This window comes from Triticum dicoccoides, chromosome 7A, assembly GCF_002162155.2.
Source record: "Triticum dicoccoides isolate Atlit2015 ecotype Zavitan chromosome 7A, WEW_v2.0, whole genome shotgun sequence".
In the NCBI taxonomy this organism is placed as follows: domain Eukaryota; kingdom Viridiplantae; phylum Streptophyta; class Magnoliopsida; order Poales; family Poaceae; genus Triticum; species Triticum dicoccoides.
In genome coordinates, this window is record NC_041392.1 from 6,396,289 (window position 1) to 6,418,285 (window position 21,997).

The following is a 21,997-nucleotide window of genomic DNA, read 5'->3' on the forward strand; positions in this document are numbered from 1 at the left end:
TGTGGACGGGGATCGATCAAGGTGGGTAGGGGCGGGGGAGGTGAGCGGGGGGGAGGGGTGGGAGGTTAAGGAGCGGGAGGGAAGGTGGTGGATAGGAGGGAGATGAGTGGAAGGCAGCGGAGGTGAGGATGAAGTGGTGCTCCTGGTTTTTGGAGGGAACAGAGCAACACAAACAACCAAAAGGCCAAGGCCACTCACTCACTCACTCACCCACCCACCAAAACTATCTTCTCTCTACAAATCTCTGTCTCTCTCTAGGAAAGATTCAAGTGTCCATCGAATCCAACAAGTATCTCCCTGCCTGCCTGCCTGCATTGCCCTGCCAAGTTGTGTTGTCATGGCCACAAAAGTGTCGCCGGCCACCGTCGACACGGAAGCTTCCTCTTCATCCTCTGCCTCGCCTTTGGGAGCGAGGGTCCGCCGGCACCAGTGTGGCGGCGGATCTTCGAGCACCTTTTTTTGTGTGTGAATTAACAAGCATGATATACAACAGCGGGGCTACATACAAGGTTGAGGGGGCCGTGCCCCTAAGCCAAATGATTTTTTCTTACAAGTTGGTTTTTGTGTGTGAATTAACAAGCATTATATATGCGGTGCTGCTCGTGACGCCATGCCCACAGGTCGACACATGGTGGAGGTTCGGGGAAATCGAATTTAATGATTTGCACAACCATTGGCAAAAAAGTTCTCGCCAATACTGAGGTGGTGCCAAGTCCTCGGTGCATGACACATGGCTTTGTATCCCTCGATGGAAAGTCTTTAGTTCTCGCCATTGTATAACACCAAAAGGTCACGGCAAAACCACTAATAAAACAAAGGGAGGTGGTGCCAAGTCCTCGGTGCATGACACATGGCTTTGTATCCCTCGATGGAAAGTCTTTAGTTCTCGCCATTGTATAACACCAAAAGGTCACGGCAAAACCACTAATAAAACAAAAGGGTACAAAATTATGATGAAAACCCAGTTTTATCATGGTGGCCTCGAGATAGCTCAATTCCACTCGACCATATGCCTTAACCATATCAAACTTTAGTTTACCATACTAGCATCCTACTTCCTCATTTTCTTCATAAAATGTAAACATTCATAAGCCGAGGACTGGCAAACGTTGGTATCTCATCCGAAGCTTGAGGCTTTGTCACAAAATCTTAAAAGGAACGAACAGTGTGAAAACCTACACATTTATGTGCTTTTACTTTTTTAAACATCTAACTTGTTGTGTGTCCACTTTAATCTATTTATATTTCCATATTTTCAGAATATTCAAATAGAAAACACCAAATATTGTTTGAAGAACAATGTACCTATTTTTTTTAGAAAAGCTACCAGGCTTTATTTATTGGTCACCATAGCTTCATTAGTGACTCACTTGGGCTTAACAAGCCCAACATGGTGGCCCGCGGAAAGATGAAACATTTTAGGAATTGCCTTTCATGTTCAAAAATATTCACAAAATGTTTTAGAAAACGTTCCGTTTTTTGGAAAAAAATAATGCTTGCATTTTTATAAAATGGGTTCTGGTTTTTCAATAAATCTTCTGAAATTCAATATTCTTCACCTTTTGAAATAAATAATCATTTTTGTGTTTTCAAAGGAAAACAAAAAAAAAACAATTGAAAAGCGGTAGAAACAACTCACTCGCTATACTGCTCTCTCGCTCGCTCCTAATCTTGGCCGGCACATTCGTTGTCCTCGGGCGCTACTTCTCGCACGCTGCAAGATGTAAGTTGGTCCTGCCTCTAGTTGTAGTGCTACTACGCCGGCCCATACTATTGCTAACACGCATGTTTTTTTTTCCAGTGGTTTTTGTTGGATTTTTTTTTACTATTTTGCATCTGTTTTTGTGTGGTTTTCTTTGGTATTCCTTTTCCCTATTTATTTTTCTTCTTTTCTTCATTTCTTCAGTTTCCCTTGTTTTCTTCATTCGGGTTTCACTGGTGTTCTTTGTTTTTGTTTTACTATTTCGAACAAATGTCCATTTTTTATAGACATTGTAAATTTCTTTGTGTATATCAGTAACATTTTTATATACATGCTTATTTTTTTTCAAATACATGATTAAAATATTTTCAAACATATGTTTTAATGTCTACTTTTTCCAAACTCATTGTCATTTTGTATATACAACTAAAACATTTATACACATCTTACATTTTTCAAATACATTATTCATCTTTTCAAATACATATTTTTTAACATTTTTAATATGTGTTAAAAATACAAATTTGTGTTAAATAATTCAAATACACGAGGTTACATTATTTGAAAACTATGCTAACATTTTATTACATTTAAAAAAATCACAAACACTTTTTTGAAACGCTTGAACATTGTTTAATTAATGTGGAAATCATTTTTATTGCTACGAATATATTTTTGAAATAGACGAGTATATTGTATAAAATTTTGGAAAAATGTCACATACATCTGTTTGAAACTCGTGAACATTTTTTAAACGTAACATACATTTTCTAAAAGTTGAGCGGGTGGTTTTTTACACTACATGAGCATTTTTCATGACGAACACTTAGAAAAAAAGTTAACTAAACTGATTTTTTAAATATATTTATTTATTTTTTTAAGAGTAAAAAGGAATAAAAACAAGTGGGAGATGTCAGCATGATGGACCCACATGACTATTGGACGGGCCTGCGAATGGGGAATAATCTTTCAGTGGACTATTGCATGACACAAATTCAGGCATCCCAGCCCATTGGGCTATCCTCTTTGAGCCCTCTCTCTTCGAGTGCCTACACCATCTATGTCTCGAAAAAAATCTATATCTATACCAATATAAAAAGGCCCAAGGGGGCAGATCCAATTAGTCTCGGCCATCAAATCATGTCAATCAACGACTAGGCTGCTTCAATGTCGAGCACTCAACACGTTTAGAGTGCAGTTAATTTCATGCCAAATACAATGCTAATCACATAATAACACACACAAAAATATCCTACTTAATATCGACATGCACTTAATATACTTCCAAATTAACGTGCATTACACGTACACATTGACTAGTATTAGAAACGCAAGTCATTTTGAGTGGTGACGGTACCTAGCGGTAGATCTCATGCCACTCGTATTTTATGAGATCCATGTGAAGCTATGGCCCACCCAGATGTATAGTAGTTGTATAGTTCTTGTATATCTTTCTTTTAGTTAAATCAGTGTCAGCTTAATGGGCCCAGAGGATCACCTTTTGTCATGGGAGATGCCCATGTAGCTCTCTTCTCTTTGTTTACCTCCCAAACAATGACCCTCATCATCCGAACACATGCACTAGATCAAAGCGCCTTAGAGCGTCCTCACCACTGCTCTTTTGTGGTCGTCAACACTGAACCCAGACGGCTTCCACCAATAGACAATAGCCATCATTAAGACGTGCCACCTAATTTGAGACGGCGAGTCGATGGAACGCCCAAGCTTGGATCACATGTCGATTAGCGCAAGCCAACCGTGACATTCGCATCCGAAAGCCGATAGTCATTTGAAAAGATGCTAGCCGGCCAGGGCCAGAGATGGCAAGAGGCCAGATCGTGTGCGTATTCTTGGTTGCATTTGGGACCTGCACCAATTTGTGAACGGGTCATCACTATTTCTTATATTTCATTGTGTAGTAAGTTGTGCTATTGGATTGTTTGATTTTGGCTTGTAATTTGGGTTATATATGTGTGAATATATATAAGGCTTTTTGACTTGCACGTTAGGATCCCGTTAGGTGTTCGAATAGTTTTGACCGTTGGTTTGAGAGGGTCTGATATAGTACATGCGGTTTCCCATGGTTTTGAATTTCGCCTTAGGACGAGTGTTACTGGCAACGATGATGTTCTAATTTTATTCAGCAACTTCGCACCTGTCGCACGCAGACGAAACTATTATACCGGTGGAATGAGCACCCATGTCTTATGGTGGGATAGAATATCACAAGAGTAGTCAAGGAGGAGCATCAAACTCTAACACTATGCCTAGCTCGAGAAGATCGAGAGCATCAACATGGCCACATTAGAACCCATGGGAAGGATGGAGCGAGAAAGATGTATGTCCCTGTAAGAACGCACGAGACCTTTTACTAGTGTTATCATAAATACAACCTTCTTCATCACATAAACTTAAATTTCGGTGCCTATGACAAACTCTAGTGCTCAAGCAGAAGCCAAATTATGAAACCACAAATACAATGATTTTCCAAGATTTAACTTTGATCAACGGTTAATCCATCTATACGGCCTAAATTTAGCTTATGAATTATTTGCCCTCGCTTCCTTTTGACGTACGATACTCTACCACGTGTTGCCCAAACCACCCCTAATAAATTCCCCCAACCCGACCAAAGAAGCCCAACCCATTCAAGATCCAGCATCAAAGCACCCATCTTTCCTCTCTTTCCTTGCCGCCATCTTTCCTCTTCCTCATATTGCTAGGGATTTCCCGCCGCCGGCGAGGAGGAGGAGGGAGAGGTTGTGGTGATGATGGTGGGCGGTGGGACTGCTCGGACAGAGGAGGGCATGGGAGATGCGTCGAGGATCTATGATGACAGTGACGTACTTGCGGAGGTCGGCGTAGAAGGGCACGGAGGAGATGAACAGGGACAGGGTGTGTGTGTGTTCCTGGTGATTGTGGACGTTACGATAGGCAAGATATCCGTCCACGTGGTGCCCCCATCACCAAAATCACCTATAAATAAATACCCCGCCCGGACCCCATAAGCAGGCCCAACCCACACCGCAAGAAACAAAGCTCCCATCTTTTCCTCTTCCTCCGCCGTCGCCGCGTCTCCTCCCCGATCCCCAATCCCCGATCCGTCCGCCCCCACCCCCAGCCCAGATCCAGGCGATGGCGGCCGCGGGAGACGCCGGCGAGAAGAAGATGGTGACGCTCAAGAGCTCGGACGGGGAGGAGTTCGAGGTGGAGGAGGCGGTCGCCATGGAGTCGCAGACCATCCGCCACATGATCGAGGACGACTGCGCCGACAACGGCATCCCGCTCCCCAACGTCACCTCCAAGATCCTCTCCAAGGTCATCGAGTACTGCAACAAGCACGTCCAGGCCAAGCCCGCCGACGCCGCCGACGCCGGGGCCGCCGCGCCCGACGCGGCGGCGCCCCCCGCCGAGGACCTCAAGAACTGGGACGCCGAGTTCGTCAAGGTCGACCAGGCCACCCTCTTCGACCTCATCCTGGTATGGAATCCCTCGACCCCCCTCCTTGTAAACTCTAGATCTGCTGTTTCGTGATGCTGTTCCCCTTTTGGGGCTGGGGCTCGGATCGAGATTGGTCTGCCCGTGGATTAGATTGGACGGGCTACACGCGCCGTCGTCGAGCCAGATTAGATTCGAGCGGATTAGGTTAGGTTTACATGATTGGTCTGTTGCTTGTCCTACTCTGCAATCTGGAGATTGGATAGATTAATATCGTGAAAAACAGATATTTTATTCGATGTACACAGGGACCATTCCATGTTCTTGTGGACGTGGGAATAATTGATTGCCATCCATTTCAACTTGTTAGATGCACTATCATTGTGCCAGTTAATTGTGCGAGTGGTAGAGAATGTCAAGTTTCTCTCTGATTAACTTGTGGAAACATCAGAACACACAGAACAATAAATATATGCGCTGTTGTTTATCTAGCAATTGGTTCACTGTTAATTGTGCTTTTTACATAGTGATGCAAAATTACACAATTAAACTATTGTTTCAAACTTTGTATCCATGTCTTTACTATCTTGTCTAAACTTCTGGATCCAAATTTGCATGCCTTCTATCTATCACGGTTGCCTGATTATGGTGTACTAGCAACATTACATACATTGCATAGTGGTAGCTAAATTTCCACATATTGTGCCTGTTCTTGTGCCAAGCGATAGTTGCCAACTGTAAAATTCTGAGCTTTTCTGCAGGTCTTCAGTAGTATTGCTTTGAACTTGTTTTCTTACTGTTATGTTGTTTCTTGTTTCATTCTAGATAGGGTGGTATCTCAGATGTTGCATTTACATAATCCAAGACCATACATTCCTTACCCCCGATCCCATGTTCTGTCTTGCTTCACTGTTCCATATATATAGTGACAGCTGATACATACTGTTGCCAATGCGTTCAGAGAAGTGGTGCTTGTCATCTGAACCCATGCATGAATTTCCAAAACTTATCCATATGTTCAGTTATCATCTTTTCTGCAAGAATGTAGTAGTATCAGCTCTGACTCTGTTTTATCACAGTTATGTTATTTTCTTTTGACTGTTGATCTTGATCCAGTTGCGTTAGTCACTCATGACACCTGAACCCATGTTCTGGGCTTTGAATAGATATCTAATTGATGAATCCATGCCTTGTTTTGTATGTGTTTTTTTGCCGCAAAAACATTCATGTAGTATGTCTTAATTAGCTATGTTTTTGTAAATGAATGCTTCTCTCTGACATGATGCTGCTCTTTTTGCCCCTTTGGCCCCTCTCAGGCCGCAAACTTCCTTAACATCAAGGGGCTGCTGGACCTGACCTGCCAGACTGTTGCAGACATGATCAAGGGCAAGACCCCGGAGGAGATCCGCAAGACCTTCAACATCAAGAACGACTTCACGCCCGAGGAGGAGGAGGAGATCCGCAGGGAGAACCAGTGGGCCTTTGAGTAGAGGCGGTTGAGTAGAGGAGCATGTAGGTGATGCTGTCCGTGCTGGATGAACAATGCTTAGTATTCGTCATGTCTGCGTTTTAGCGCCCTTTGTTATGTCATGATAATGGTTTCATCGAACAGCCCGAGGTATCGCTCGTGTGAAACCCTGACCCTGTCGTCTGTCGTTGTTTGCTGTGGCGTGAGTGTGTAGACTTGTGGCACCGCTGTCGATGAAGAGGCCCTTCTGCCTCCTCTTGCTCTGCTCCGCTGATCCCAAATGTGGCCGTCAACGCCATTGGTTCGCTGCAACTAAACATATCTCTAGCTAGCTTAGATTCTAACCCCAATCGTGCTATCAATTATGGAGCCTAAGTACACCTGCACATGTGTGTTTATATACCTCAAGCATATTTAGTATCTTCATAATTCCCGCGCAAAGTTATCCTGCATGTGTTAATTTCCTTGCTTGATACATACATGCGGTTCATCTTTGATCTTTCTGATCATTGGACATACATGCACCCTTACTAATTGTTGCCGTATGTTTGTGTGATGTTTCTTTTTTCTCGAAAGATGCACACAACCTTCATGTTCATGTATGTGTGACATACTACGCTTAAATTCATGTTAATTAGGAAGCAGGTGCATGTGAAACCATGGAGCGGAGTGTGACTAATTGAGTTTCATTCTAATTATTTTTACATGAAAAACCAAAAGAATGATGAAGTCGATACAAGTCAACGTGGTAGAGATTGGTGAAAATCCAAGGAACAAGTCTTGGTCATGATAAACTACATGATTAAGCCATCGGTGCGACAGCTGTGCATGGATAGATAATTACCATTTGCACGTACTAGATGTGAATAATTAAGGAGGTCAACGGCTAGTTAGCGATATTTGTCGCATTTGCAAGAAAACGATTTGCGACAGATTATGCACATGTGTAAAGGACAATTGGGACGGAGAGTACATGCCAAGTATATATTTGAGCTATATATGCTGTATAAAGGTATACTCGTCAAAATTTTGATTGAGTTGGTTAATTAGATGGGATGCAAGGTCATTTCTTGATGCAACTTGGCCAGGATAATTATTGTTAGCTTGCATAACTGACTACAAAATTGAATAGCCAATGACAAAATGAAAATTAATGCGCAACTTGGATATGTGGCGAATGTGGGGCCACATCACACAGGATGAAAGAACATATGCAATTTGGGGTCACATGGCACACCTGTTCTCTGGTTTCTTACTCCTCGAAACTTTATGTTTTATTAAAAAAGAATGTATGATTTTGTAGAAAACTGACAAACATGCTTTATTAATCTAGATTGATACATTTTTTGAGTGACATGAGCGGTATTAGTAGAATCATGTACTTCTCTGGCAAAAAATGCGGGTCTTTTAGCATTTTTATTGGTTAAATATTTCTTGGTTTGGTTGTTTACTAAAAAAATAGTAGCATCAACAACAACAAAAATACAATATTTATCATGAGAAGTAGGTTCTATAATATATTTATTTTTATGAGAGCAAGATGGATGTTGGCACAGATGGTAAAAGTACCGTCTAGAGACTGAATTGATTGATACACGTAAAATGAAAATTGCAGCTTACCAACTTGATGATAATTAACGGCTTGACCTACGGAGGAGATGCATCATATGGCAGTAATTATAAGCAACCATAAGAATAGATTAACGCCACAAGTTGCATTAAACTGTTTGCTCTGAATTTGGTCTCCTTGTTGAGATTGCCGGTAGCCTGGTACCAGTTGAACGCATATATTGGCCTTACATAGCCCACATGCCATATTTCATCTTTAAGCTGAACTGAGATATTTGTATATATTATACAGATAGCTGACCGAGTGATATATGGATCGGAGATGCCATTACATGGACAGGAGTTGTAGTTTTGGCTTTCATGCATGGTACTCCTGTATGTTGGGCGGTCAATCTCAGTATTTTTTTTCCTTCTGATTATCATATGTACGGTCTACAACTCTACGGGCCATGCATGCATCCTCATGTTCTTGGGGTTTTTTTTTAATGCGCTAGATTTGTGAAAATTGTACCCGCGAGAAAAAGACATGGTCAAGTTTAGTTGTTAAAGTCATATGGTTACCCTTAAACAAATTATCATTATATCATATATATATGATGAGAAGTCATGCAGCCATGTATGTGATCGCCAGAGGTGTATATATAGAGCATATAAGTACTAGATAATTAGTGCCACTTGCAGGTATGAGCCAGTGGCACTATACAAGTAACATGCCAAATGATGATGATGAGCTCTAGACACAATCCCGGGTTGATGAACAACAAGGTCGACTGCTAATTAACTTTGTCGCATTGTTTGGAAGAAATGGTAATTGGGAACCAGGTGCCTGGTCTTTGAGATATATATCACTAGTAGAAAAATGGTCAAACGTGAAGCACATTAATGCCGGTTTGAATTTAAGCCGGCACTAATGTGACCATTAGTGCCGGTTCCAACAGCTAGGCGGGTGGGCATCATTAGTATCGGTTCGTGGGCAACTTTTAGTGCCGGTTCATGCCACAAACCGGTACTAATGAGGCTGTGTCAGGCTATGGTCAGGCTAGGGCTCCACGAAGACCGTAAAATTTCTAACATGTTCTGATATCATTTGTTGTTTTTCGGTTATGTACCTAATTGTTTAGAGAGCTAAATGGCCGTGAAATTGAAAATCACTACAAAATAAATTCTGAAAATGTTGAAACTTGGCATGGTATTATCATTTCACCCGCTTAGCATGTGTGAAAAAGTAGAGAGGGTCACGGCAAAAACTGGACACACTTCGTGTACAAACTGGACAAACTCTTTCGGAGTATCGGGGTTTCGGACGAGAACTCATCTGTTATACGGGCACTTCAATGTTTTTTAAACTTATTTGAACTCCGGACTTTTTTTGTGTTCAGTATGCAGCATTCAAAGCGACGTCATCAATTTCCAACATGTTCTGATATCATTTGTTGTTTTTCGGTCATTTACCTAATTGTTTAGAGAGCTAAATGACCGTGAAATTGAAAATCACTACAAAATGAATTCTGGAAATGTTGAATCTTGGCATGGTATCATCATTTCACCCGCATAGCATGTGCGAAAGAGTAGAGAGGGTCACGGCAAAAACTGGGCGCACTTCGTGTACAAACTGGACAAATTCTTTCGGAGTATCGGGGTTTCGGACGAGAACTCATCTGTTACACGGGCACTTCAATGTTTTTTAAACTTATTTGAACTCCGGACTATAAAAAAAATGTTTAGCGCGCTGCCCAGTGGGCCTGCCAGACCTAGGGTGTGCAAATGCAGGCCCAGAAGGGCCAGCAGACTCACAGGGCAGCGCGCCCTAGTTAGGCCCAGAAGCCTGCTATATAGAGAAGCTCGAAGGAGCAGCCGCGGCTGGGTTTATAAACCAGTGCGATTGCCCTTCGCTCGGCAAGGTGGGACTAAATATTGTGCACCGCCGTGGCAGCGCACAATCATTAGTACCGGTTGGTGGCTCCAACCGGTACTAAAAGGGGGGTCTTTAGTACCGGTTCGTGGCACGAACCGGTACTAAAGGGGTCGTTTCCCGCCCCTTGGCCTGGCGAAAATTGGCCTTTAGTACCGGTTGGTGCCTCCAACCGGTACTAAAGACCCCTCCTATATATATGGCACTTACAAAAAAATCAGTTTCATCGACCACCAGTACTTCTTCTCGATCCAATTTCTTCGCCGTGCCCGTCGCCCATCGCGCGTCGCCCTCGCCGACCCCGCCGCCCGTCGTCGCCATCACCGCCGCCCCCCCGCCCGCCGTCGCCGTCACCGCCGTCGCCCCCGCCAGCCGTTGTCGCCGTCACCGCGCCGTCGCCCCCGCGCGCCGCACCCATCGCCGCCGCCTCTCGCCCACCGCGCCCGTCCCCGTCGTCGCCCGCCGCCGCCGCCCCCCTCGTACACACACACACACCACACACCACTCACACACACAAACACACAGACACACACACCACACACACCACACACACACCACACACACCACACACACACACATTGTTTTTTACTTATTTTCTATTTTCTGTTGTTTAGATTAATGTTTGATAAATTACGTAGATAATAATGTTAGAATGTTAATGTTAGATGAATTATATGGAAAAGATGTTAAATATTAATGTCAAATATATTTTACATGAATTAGAACAAGTTGAACTAGTTGAATTAGTATAGCTTGATATTAATTAGGTATATATATGAGATTTGAACTAGTTGAATTTGAAGAAAATATGCCCTAAAGGCAATAATAAAGTTATTATTTATTTCCTTATATCATGATAAATGTTTATTATTCATGCTAGAATTGTTAACCGGAAACATAATACATGTGTGAATACATAGACAAACAGAGTGTCATTAGTATGCCTCTACTTGACTAGCTCGTTAATCAAAGATGGTTATGTTTCCTAACCATGGACAAAGAGTTGTTATTTGATTAACGGAATCATATCATTAGTTGAATGATCTGATTGACATGACCCATTCCATTAGCTTAGCACCCGATCGTTTAGTATGTTGCTATTGCTTTGTTCATGACTTATACATGTTCCTATGACTATGAGATTATGCAACTCCCGTTTGCCGGAGGAACACTTTGTGTGCTACCAAACGTCACAACGTAACTGGGTGATTATAAAGGAGCTCTACAGGTGTCTCCAAAGGTACATGTTGGGTTGGCGTATTTCGAGATTAGGATTTGTCACTCCGATTGTCGGAGAGGTATCTCTGGGCCCTCTCGGTAATGCACATCACATAAGCCTTGCAAGCATTACAACTAATATGTTAGTTGTGAGATGATGTATTACGGAACGAGTAAAGAGACTTGCCGGTAACGAGATTGAACTAGGTATTGGATACCGACGATCGAATCTCGGGCAAGTAACATACCGATGACAAAGGGAACAACGTATGTTGTTATGCGGTCTGACCGATAAAGATCTTCGTAGAATATGTAGGAGCCAATATGGGCATCCAGGTCCCGCTATTGGTTATTGACCGGAGACGTGTCTCGGTCATGTCTACATTGTTCTCGAACCGTAGGGTCCGCACGCTTAAGGTTTCGATGACAGTTATATTATGAGTTTATGAGTTTTGATGTACCGAAGGAGTTCGGAGTCCCTGATGAGATCGGGGACATGACGAGGAGTCTCGAAATGGTCGAGACGTAAAGATCGATATATTGGACGACTATATTCGGACATCGGAAAGGTTCCGAGTGATTCAGCTATTTTTCGGAGTACCGGGTAGTTACGGGAGAAGCAATGGGCCTTGATGGGCTTTAGTGGGAAGAGGAGAAAGGGCCAAGGGGCTGCTGCGCCCCCCTCCCCTCTGGTCCGAATTGGACTAGGGAAAAGGGGGCCGGCCACCTTTCCTTCTCCTCCACTTCCTTCTCCCTTCCTCCCCTCTTGGTGGGCTCCTACTAGGACTTGGAGTCCTAGTAGGACTCCACATCCTGGCCGCACCAAGCCTTGGCCGGCCTCCTCCTCCTCCATCCTTTATATACTGAGGCAAGGGGCACCCCATGGACACACAAGTTGATCTTTCGTGATCGTTCCTTAGCCGTGTGCGGTGCCCCCCTCCACCATCTTCCACCTCGGTCATATTGTAGCGGTGCTTAGGTGAAGCCCTGCGACGGTAGAACATCAAGATCGTCACCACGCCGTCGTGCTAACGAAACTCTTCCTCGACGCTTTGCTGGATCGGAGCCCGGGGATCGTCATCGAGCTATACGTGTGCTAAGAACTCGGAGGTGCCGGAGTAACGGTGCTTGGATCGGTCGGATCGGGAAGACGTACGACTGCTTCCTCTACGTTGTGTCAACGCTTCCGTTGTCGATCTACAAGGGTACGTAGATCACACTCTCCCCTCTCGTTGCTATGCATCACCATGATCTTGCGTGTGCGTAGGAATTTTTTTGAAATTACTACGTTCCCCAACAGTGGCATCCGAGCCTAGGTTTTATATGTTGATGTTATATGCACGAGTAGAGCACAAGTGAGTTGTGGGCGATATAAGTCATACTGCTTACCAGCATGTCATACTTTGGTTCGGCGGTATTGTTGGACGAAGCGACCCGGATCGACATTACGCGTACGCTTACGCGAGACCGGTTCTCCCGACGTGCTTTGCACATAGGTGGCTTGCGGGCAACAGTTTCTCCAACTTTAGTTGAACCGAGTGTGGCTACGCCCGGTCCTTGCGAAGGTTAAAACAGCACCAACTTGACAAACTATCGTTGTGGTTTTGATGCGTAGGTAAGATTGGTTCTTGCTTAAGCCCGTAGCATCCACGTAAAACTTGCAACAACAAAGTAGAGGACGTCTAACTTGTTTTTGCAGGGCATGTTGTGATGTGATATGGTCAAGACATGATGCTGAATTTTATTGTATGAGATGATCATGTTTTGTAACCGAGTTATCGGCAACTGGCAGGAGCCATATGCTTGTCGCTTTATTGTATGCAATGCAATCGCGATGTAATGCTTTACTTCATCACTAAGCTGTAGCGATAGTCGTGGAAGCATAAGATTGGCGAGACGACAACGATGCTACGATGGAGATCAAGGTGTCGCGCCGGTGACGATGGTGATCACGACGGTGCTTCGAAGATGGAGATCACAAGCACAAGATGATGATGGCCATATCATATCACTTATATTGATTGCATGTGATGTTTATCTTTTATGCATCTTATCTTGCTTTGATTGACGGTACCATTATAAGATAATCTCTCACTAATTATCAAGAAGTGTTCTCCCTGAGTATGCACCGTTGCGAAAGTTCTTCGTGCTGAGACACCACGTGATGATCGGGTGTGATAGGTTCTACGTTCAAATACAACGGGTGCAAAACAGTTGCACACGCGGAATACTCAGGTTATACTTGACGAGCCAAGCATATACAGATATGGCCTCGGAACACGGAGACCGAAAGGTCGAGCGTGAATCATATAGTAGATATGATCAACATAGTGATGTTCACCAATGAAACTAGTCCATCTCACGTGATGATCGGACATGGTTTAGTTGATTTGGATCACGTGATCACTTAGAGGATTAGAGGGATGTCTATCTAAGTGGGAGTTCTTAAGTAATATGATTAATTGAACTTAAATTTATCATGAACTTAGTCCTGGTAGTATTTTGCAAATCATGTTGTAGATCAATAGCTCGCGTTGTTGCTTCCCTGTGATTATTTTGATATGTTCCTAGAGAAAATTGTGTTGAAAGATGTTAGTAGCAATGATGCGGATTGGATCCGTGATCTGAGGTTTATCCTCATTGCTGCACAGAAGAATTATGTCCTTGATGCACCGCTAGGTGACAGACCTATCGCAGGAGCAGATGCAGACGTTATGAACGTTTGGCTAGCTCAATATGATGACTACTTGATAGTTTAGTGCACCATGCTTAACGGCTTAGAATTGGGACTTCAAAGATGTTTTGAACGTCATGGAGCATATGAGATGTTACAGGAGTTGAAGTTAATATTTCAAGAAAATACCCGAGTTGAGAGATATGAAGTCTCCAACAAGTTCTATAGCTAAAAGATGGAGGAGAATCGCTCAACTAGTGAGCATGTGCCCAGATTGTCTGAGTACTACAATCGCTTGAATCAAGTGGGAGTTAATCTTCCAGATAAGATAGTGATTGACAGAATTCTCTAGTCACCATCACCAAGTTAGTAGAACTTCGTGATGAACTATGATATACAAGGGATAACAGAAACGATTCCCAAGCTCTTCGTAATGCGGAAATTGACGAAGGTAGAAATCAAGAAAAACATCAAGTGTTGATAGTAGACAAGACCACTAGTTTCAAGAAAAGGGCAGAGGGAAGAAGGGGAACTTTAAGAAGAACAGCAAGCAAGTTGCTGCTCAAGTGAAGAAGCCCAAGTCTAGTCCTAAGCCTGAGACTAAGTGTTTCTACTACAAAGGGACTGATCACTGGAAGCGGAACTACCCCAAGTGATTGGCAGATAAGAAGGATGGCAAAGTAAACATAAGTATATTTGATATACATGTCATTGATGTGTACTTTACTAGTGTTTATAGCAACTCCTCAGTATTTGATACTAGTTCAGTTGCTAAGATTAGTAACTCGAAACGGGAGTTACAAAATAAACAGAGACTAGTTAAGGGTGAAGTGACGATGTGTGTTGGAAGTGGTTCCAAGATTGATATGATCATCATCGCACACTCCCTATAATTTCGGGATTAGTGTTGAACCTAAATAAGTGTTATTTGGTGTTTGCGTTGAGCATGAATATGATTTGATCATGTTTATTGTAATACGGTTATTCATTTAAGTAAGAGAATAAATTGTTGTTCTGTTTACATGAATAAAACCTTATATGGTTACACACCCAATGAAAATAGTTCGTTAGATCTCGATCGTAGTGATACACATAATCATAATATTGAAACCAAAAGATGCAAAGTTAATAATGATAGTGCAACTTATTTGTAGCACTGCCGTTTAGGTCATATTGGTGTAAAGCGCATGAAGAAACTCCATGCTGATGGGCTTTTGGAATCACTTGATTATGAATCAGTTGATGCTTGCGAACCATGCCTCATGGGCAAGATGACTAAGACTCTGTTCTTCGGAACAATGGAGCGAGCAACAGATTTGTTGGAAATCATACATACTGATGTATGTGGTCCGATGAATATTGAGGCTCGCGACAGGTATCATTATTTTCTGATCTTCACAGATGATTTGAGCAGATATGAGTATATCTACTTGATGAAACATAAGTCTGAAACATTTGAAAAGTTCAAAGAATTTCAGAGTGAAGCGAAAAGTCATCGTAACAAGAAAATAAAGTTTCTACGATCTGATCGTAGAGAAGAGTATTTGAGTTACGAGTTTGGCCTTCAGTTAAAAACAATGTGAAATAGTTTCACTACTCATGCCACCTGGAACACCACAATGTAATGGTGTGTCCGAACGTCATAACCGTACTTTATTAGATATGGTGCGATCTATGATGTCTCTTACCGATCTACCACTATCGTTTTGGGGTTATGCATTAGAGATAGCTGCATTCACGTTAAATAGGGCACCATCTAAATCCGTTGAGACGACACCGTATGAACTATGGTTTGACAGGAAACCTAAGCTGTCGTTTCTTAAAGTTTGAGGTTGCAATGCTTATGTGAAAAAGTTTCAACCTGATAAGCTCAAACCCAAATCGGTGAAGTGCGTCTTCATAGGATACCCAAAAGAAAATGTTGGGTACACCTTCTATCACAGATCCAAAGGCAAGACATTCGTTGCTAAGAATGGATCCTTTCTAGAGAAGGAGTTTCTCTCGAAAGAAGTGAGTGGGAAGAAAGTAGAACTTGATGAGGTAACTGTACCTGCTCCCTTATTGGAAAGTAGTTCATCACAGAAATCCGTTCTTGTGACTACTACACCAATTAGTGAGGAAGCTAATGATGATGATCATGTAACTTCATATCAAATTACTACCGAATCTCGTAGGTAAACCAGAGTGAGATCCACACCAGAGTGGTACGGTAATCCTGTTCTGGAAGTCATGTTACTAGACCATGACAAACTTGCGAACTATGAGGAAGCGATGATGAGCCCAGATTCCGCGAAATGGTTTGAAGCCATGAAATCTGAGATATGATCCATGTATGAGAACAAAGTATGGACTTTGATGGATTTGCCTGATGTTCGGCAAGCCATAGATAATAAATGGATCTTCAAGAGGAAGACAGACACGGATAGTAGTGTTAGTATCTACAAAGCTAGAATTGTCGCAAAAGGTTTTCGACAAGTTCAAGGTGTTGACTACGATGAGAGTTTCTCACTCGTATCTATGCTTAAGTCTGTCCGAATCATGTTAGAAATTGCCGCATTTTATGAAATCTGGCAAATGGATAAACAAAACTGCATTCTTTAATGGATTTATTAAAGAAGAGTTGTATGTGATGCAACAAGATGGTTTTGTCAATCCTAAAGGTGCTAACAAAATGTGCAAACTCTAGCGATCCATCTGTGGACTGGTGCAAGCATCTCGGAGTTGGAATATACGCTTTGATGAGTTGATCAAAGCATATAGTTTTATACAGACTTGCGGTGAAGCCTGTATTTGCAAGAAAGTGAGTGGGAGCACTACAGCATTTCTGATAAGTATATGTGAATGACATATTGTTGATCGGAAATAATGTAGAATTATTCTGTAAAGCAGAAAGGAGTGTTTGAAAGGAGTTTTTCAAAGAAAGACTTCGGTGAAGCTGCTTACATATTGAGCTTCAAGATCTATAGAGATAGATCAAGACGCTTGATAAGTTTTTTCAATGAGCACATACCTTGACAAGATTTTGAAGTAGTTCAAAATGGAGCAGTCAAAGAAAGAGTTCTTGCCTGTATTACAAGGTGTGAAGTTGAGTAAGACTCAAAGCCCGACCACGGCAGAAGATAGAAAGAGAATGAAAGTCATTCCCTATGCCTTGGCCATAGGTTCTATAAAGTATGTCATGCTGTATACCAGATCTATTGTATACCCTGCACTGATTTGGCAAGTGAGTACAATAGTGATCTAGGAGTAGGTCACTGGACAACGGTCAGAATTATCCTTAGTAAAATAAGGATATGTTTCTCGATTATGGACATGACAAAAGGGTTCGTCGTAAACGGTTACGTCGATGCAAGTTTTTGACACTGATCCAGATGATTCTAAGTCTCAATCTGGATACATATTGAAAGTGGGAGCAATTAGGTAGAGTAGCTCCACGCAGAGCATTGTAGACATAGAATTTTGCAAAATACATACGAATCTGAATTTGGCAGGCCCGTTGACTAAGATTCTCTCACAAGCAAAACATGATCACACCTTAGTAATCTTTGGGTGTTAATCACATAACGATGTGAACTAGATTACCGAATCTAGTAAACCCTTTGGGTGTTGGTCACATGGCGATGTGAACTATGGGTGTTAATCACATGATGATGTGAACTATCGATGTTAATCACATGGTGATGTGATCTAGATTATTGACTCTAGTGCAAGTGGGAGACTGAAGGAAATATGCCCTAGAGGCAATAATAAAGTTATTATTTATTTCCTTATATCATGATAAATATTTATTATTCATGCTAGAATTGTATTAACCGGAAACATAATACATGTGTGAATACATAGATAAACAGTGTCACTAGTATGCTCTACTTGACTAGCTCGTTAATCAAAGATGGTTATGTTTCCTAACCATGGACAAAGAGTTGTTATTTGATTAACGGGATCACATCATTAGTTGAATGATCTGATTGACATGACCCATTCCATTAGCTTAGCACTCGATCGTTTAGTATGTTGCTATTGCTTTCTTCATGACTTATACATGTTCCTATGACTATGAGATTATGCAACTCCCGTTTGCCGGAGGAACACTTTGTGTGCTACCAAACGTCACAACGTAACTGGGTGATTATAAAGGAGCTCTACAGGTGTCTCCATAGGTACATGTTGGGTTGGCGTATTTCGAGATTAGGATTTGTCACTCCGGTGTCGGAGGGTATCCCTGGGCCCTCTCGGTAATGCACATCACATAAGCCTTGCAAGCATTACAACTAATATGTTAGTTGTGAGATGATGTATTACGGAACGAGTAAAGAGACTTGCCGGTAACGAGATTGAACTAGGTATTGGATACCGACGATCGAATTTCGGGCAAGTAACATACCGATGACAAAGGGAACAACGTATGTTGTTATGCGGTCTGACCGATAAAGATCTTCGTAGAATATGTAGGAGCCAATATGGGCATCCAGGTCCCGCTATTGGTTATTGACCAGAGACGTGTCTCGGTCATGTCTACATTGTTCTCGAACCGTAGGGTCCGCACGCTTAAGGTTTCGATGACAATTATATTATGAGTTTATGAGTTTTGATGTACCGAAGGAGTTCGGAGTCCCGGATGAGATCGGGGACATGACGAGGAGTCTCGAAATGGTCGAGACGTAAAGATCGATATATTGGTCGACTATATTTGGACATCGGAAAGGTTCCGAGTGATTCGGCTATTTTTCGGAGTACCGGGTAGTTACGGGAGAAGCAATGGGCCTTGATGGGCTTTAGTGGGAAGAGGAGAAAGGGCCAAGGGGCTGCTGCGCCCCCCTCCCCTCTGGTCCGAATTGGACTAGGGAAAAGGGGGCCAGCCACCTTTCCTTCTCCTCCACTTCCTTCTCCCTTCCTCCCCTCTTGGTGGACTCCTACTAGGACTTGGAGTCCTAGTAGGACTCCACATCCTGGCCGCACCAAGCCTTGGCCGGCCTCCTCCTCCTCCATCCTTTATATACTGAGGCAAGGGGCACCCCATGGACACACAAGTTGATCTTTCGTGATCGTTCCTTAGCCGTGTGCGGTGCCCCCCTCCACCATATTCCACCTCGGTCATGTTGTAGCGGTGCTTAGGCGAAGCCCTGCGACGGTAGAACATCAAGATCGTCACCACGCCGTCGTGCTGACGGAACTCTTCCCCGACGCTTTGCTGGATCGGAGCCCGGGGATCGTCATCGAGCTGTACGTGTGCTAAGAACTCGGAGGTGCCGGAGTAACGGTGCTTGGCTCGGTCGGATCGGGAAGACGTACGACTGCTTCCTCTACGTTGTGTCAACGCTTCCGTTGTCGATCTACAAGGGTACGTAGATCACACTCTCCCCTCTCGTTGCTATGCATCACCATGATCTTGCGTGTGCGTAGGAAATTTTTTGAAATTACTACGTTCCCCAACAGAATTAATATAACTAGTTTATTTTTAGTATGAAAATTAATAGAACAAGTTTATTTTTATTAAGAAAATTTAGGTATATGAGATTTGATGATCTAATCAAAATATTATTATATAGAACTACCTACTTTATTTTAGTAAGAAATTAATAGAACTAGTTTATTTTTAGTAAATGCTTAGTTGAATTAATAGAACTAGTTTATTTAGTTGAATTAATAGAACTAGTAAGTGTTTAATGTTTCACCTATATATGAACATATGTTAGATATTAATGTCAAATGTTAGATGAATTAGATATAAATTATATGTTAGATATATATTTAATTTAGTTATATGAGATTTCATTATCTAATTAACATTTTATTATATAGAACTAGCTACCTTATTTTTAGTAAGAAAATTAATAGAACTAGTTTAGTTGAATTAATTAGTTGAACTAGTTAGTTGAATTAGTTCAATTAATTAGTTATATTCTTCGTAAGTGCTTAGTTGAATTAGTTCAATTAATTAGCTGAACTAGTTGAATTAACAGAAGAACTAATAAGTGTTTAATGTTTCACATATGAATATAGGAATGTCGTCTGACGATGAACACGATTTCATTATGTGCGAATACTGCGAAGACCAGCGCGGCCTGTGCGGCAGAAATTTTCTAGTTGATGATAGACGCTTCAGCATCAAGCTGGATGAGAACTTCGAAGTGGATATAGTAAGTCACAACGACAAGTCTTTTTTCGTAATTAAGAATGACTTATGCTTCATTTGCTTCAACTTTTAATTTTAATTTTTCACTATTCTACTAGCGTATCCCCTGTCATGCAAGAATTTTTGTTTTAAATAAGATAGGTTTCAGTCCTAACGAAACTATGGAGGTAAAAAGAGTTTACTTGAAGACCGAGCATGGTTATACCTTCAACGTCAAATTATACAATGCAGACACATACACCTATTTTGAATGCAAAACTTGGCAATCACTATGCAAGGCTTATGCATTTGAGCCTGATATGGTGATCACCTTTGATATTCGTCCGGAAGATGATATTGAAGGTAATAGAGACATCTGGGTCGATGTGCAGACGCCTCCAGTTCTACCATTATGTGAGTTTCTCAACCATATTTATGTCTTCGATATGAGATTATTTGAACCAGTTGAATAATTAATAGATCTCAATTTATATTGACAGCTTACTTCCAATCAAGCAAACATGTCCGGCGCTTGGTAGACAGGACCGTCCACTGTCCCAGGGCTGAACTAAACTACGAGGAGACAAGTCATTATGTTTCATGGCTTGAGGATCTTGATGCTGTCAAGACAAATTTCTTTCCTGCACTTAGAAATGTTAGTACTCAAAACGTGCGACCAATAGTGTTCGTACTGAACTACAGTCACATATATTTAGGAAAGATGATAAGATTTCTACTATTTCTCCTCAGTGCATCTTTTGCATACATTTTTTTTAAGCTAAACTTCATTGCTAAGTATGTTACTATACGATGTTCTTCAATAGGGACTCCCGATGAATGTTGTGCCTGAGTGGATCGAGACTAAAGGTACCATGAATATTGTTAGCTTACGGCCAATATATCCTACAATGCACTTTAGTGCATTCAGGATTTCTAATAGCGAGGAATGCTTAATAGTAAAAGACTGGAGCAAAATTGTGAACGATCACAGAGAAGTACTAGGGGGCAGCAATCAGAAGCGCAACCCACGATTAGGAGACATGTTCATCTGCATGCTCCAATATGATGAATCAGCAAAGCTATACATGTTCTATGCTATTTTACCCGAGAGAGAGCAGCAGGAGTGATTAATTAGCTAGTTCATGCTCTTAGTACTTGTCCTCTCATGTCCGTGTTCTTCGTCCTGAACTTAATCTCAAAGAGTGATTTGCTTTTGTGGTGTTATGAACGCTTATAATATCATTACCATGTTGAACTCGATGATATCTTTGCTATGAAAACCGTTGGTGATGATATATATGATGCAAGAGTTTTTATATTAATTAATATGATGATGATGATGAGTTATTATATCATTTATGAAAGAAATTGCATATTAGTTTCAACTGGATGGATTCTAGCTAAGTGATCAAGTATATGCCATATCCATATTACCTCGATCACTTAAGTAGGTGATCAAGTATATATAATATGGATATGACATATACTTGATGACTAATTAGCTAGGATCCACGCATCCAGTCAAACTAATCACCTAATGATTTAACAATTCATTATAATGTAAAACAATCACTAAATTAAATTAAAAACACAAAATTAAAGTAAAAATAAAAAATAAAACCAAAACACACCCAAACATTTAGTACCGGTTGGTGTTACCAACCGGTACTAATGTCCTACGCGCCCACGGAGCTGGCTCGTGCCACGTGGTTGCCCTTTAGCACTGATTCGTGCTGAACCGGTACTAGGGGGGGCTTTAGTGCCTACAATTTAGTGCCGATTACCGAACCGGCACTAAAGGGCCTTACAAACCGGTGCTATTGCCCGGTTCTGCACTAGTGTATAGAGATGAGCAATACTATATTTTCAATAGAGGAAGTAAAGAGAAAGGGAGATGGACA

At 41.9% G+C, this 21,997-nt stretch overlaps 1 protein-coding gene across 1 annotated transcript; it reads left to right on the top strand.

Annotated features, from left to right (window-relative positions):
• The first annotated feature begins 4,708 nt into the window (after positions 1 to 4,708).
• On the top strand, positions 4,709 to 7,010 carry LOC119329140 (SKP1-like protein 1). The gene is made up of 2 exons (XM_037602138.1): positions 4,709 to 5,182; positions 6,457 to 7,010. The coding sequence occupies exons 1-2, from the start codon at positions 4,838 to 4,840 to the stop codon at positions 6,628 to 6,630; spliced, it is 519 nt and encodes a 172-aa protein (XP_037458035.1). The 5' UTR covers positions 4,709 to 4,837; the 3' UTR covers positions 6,631 to 7,010.
• The last annotated feature ends 14,987 nt before the right edge of the window (positions 7,011 to 21,997 follow it).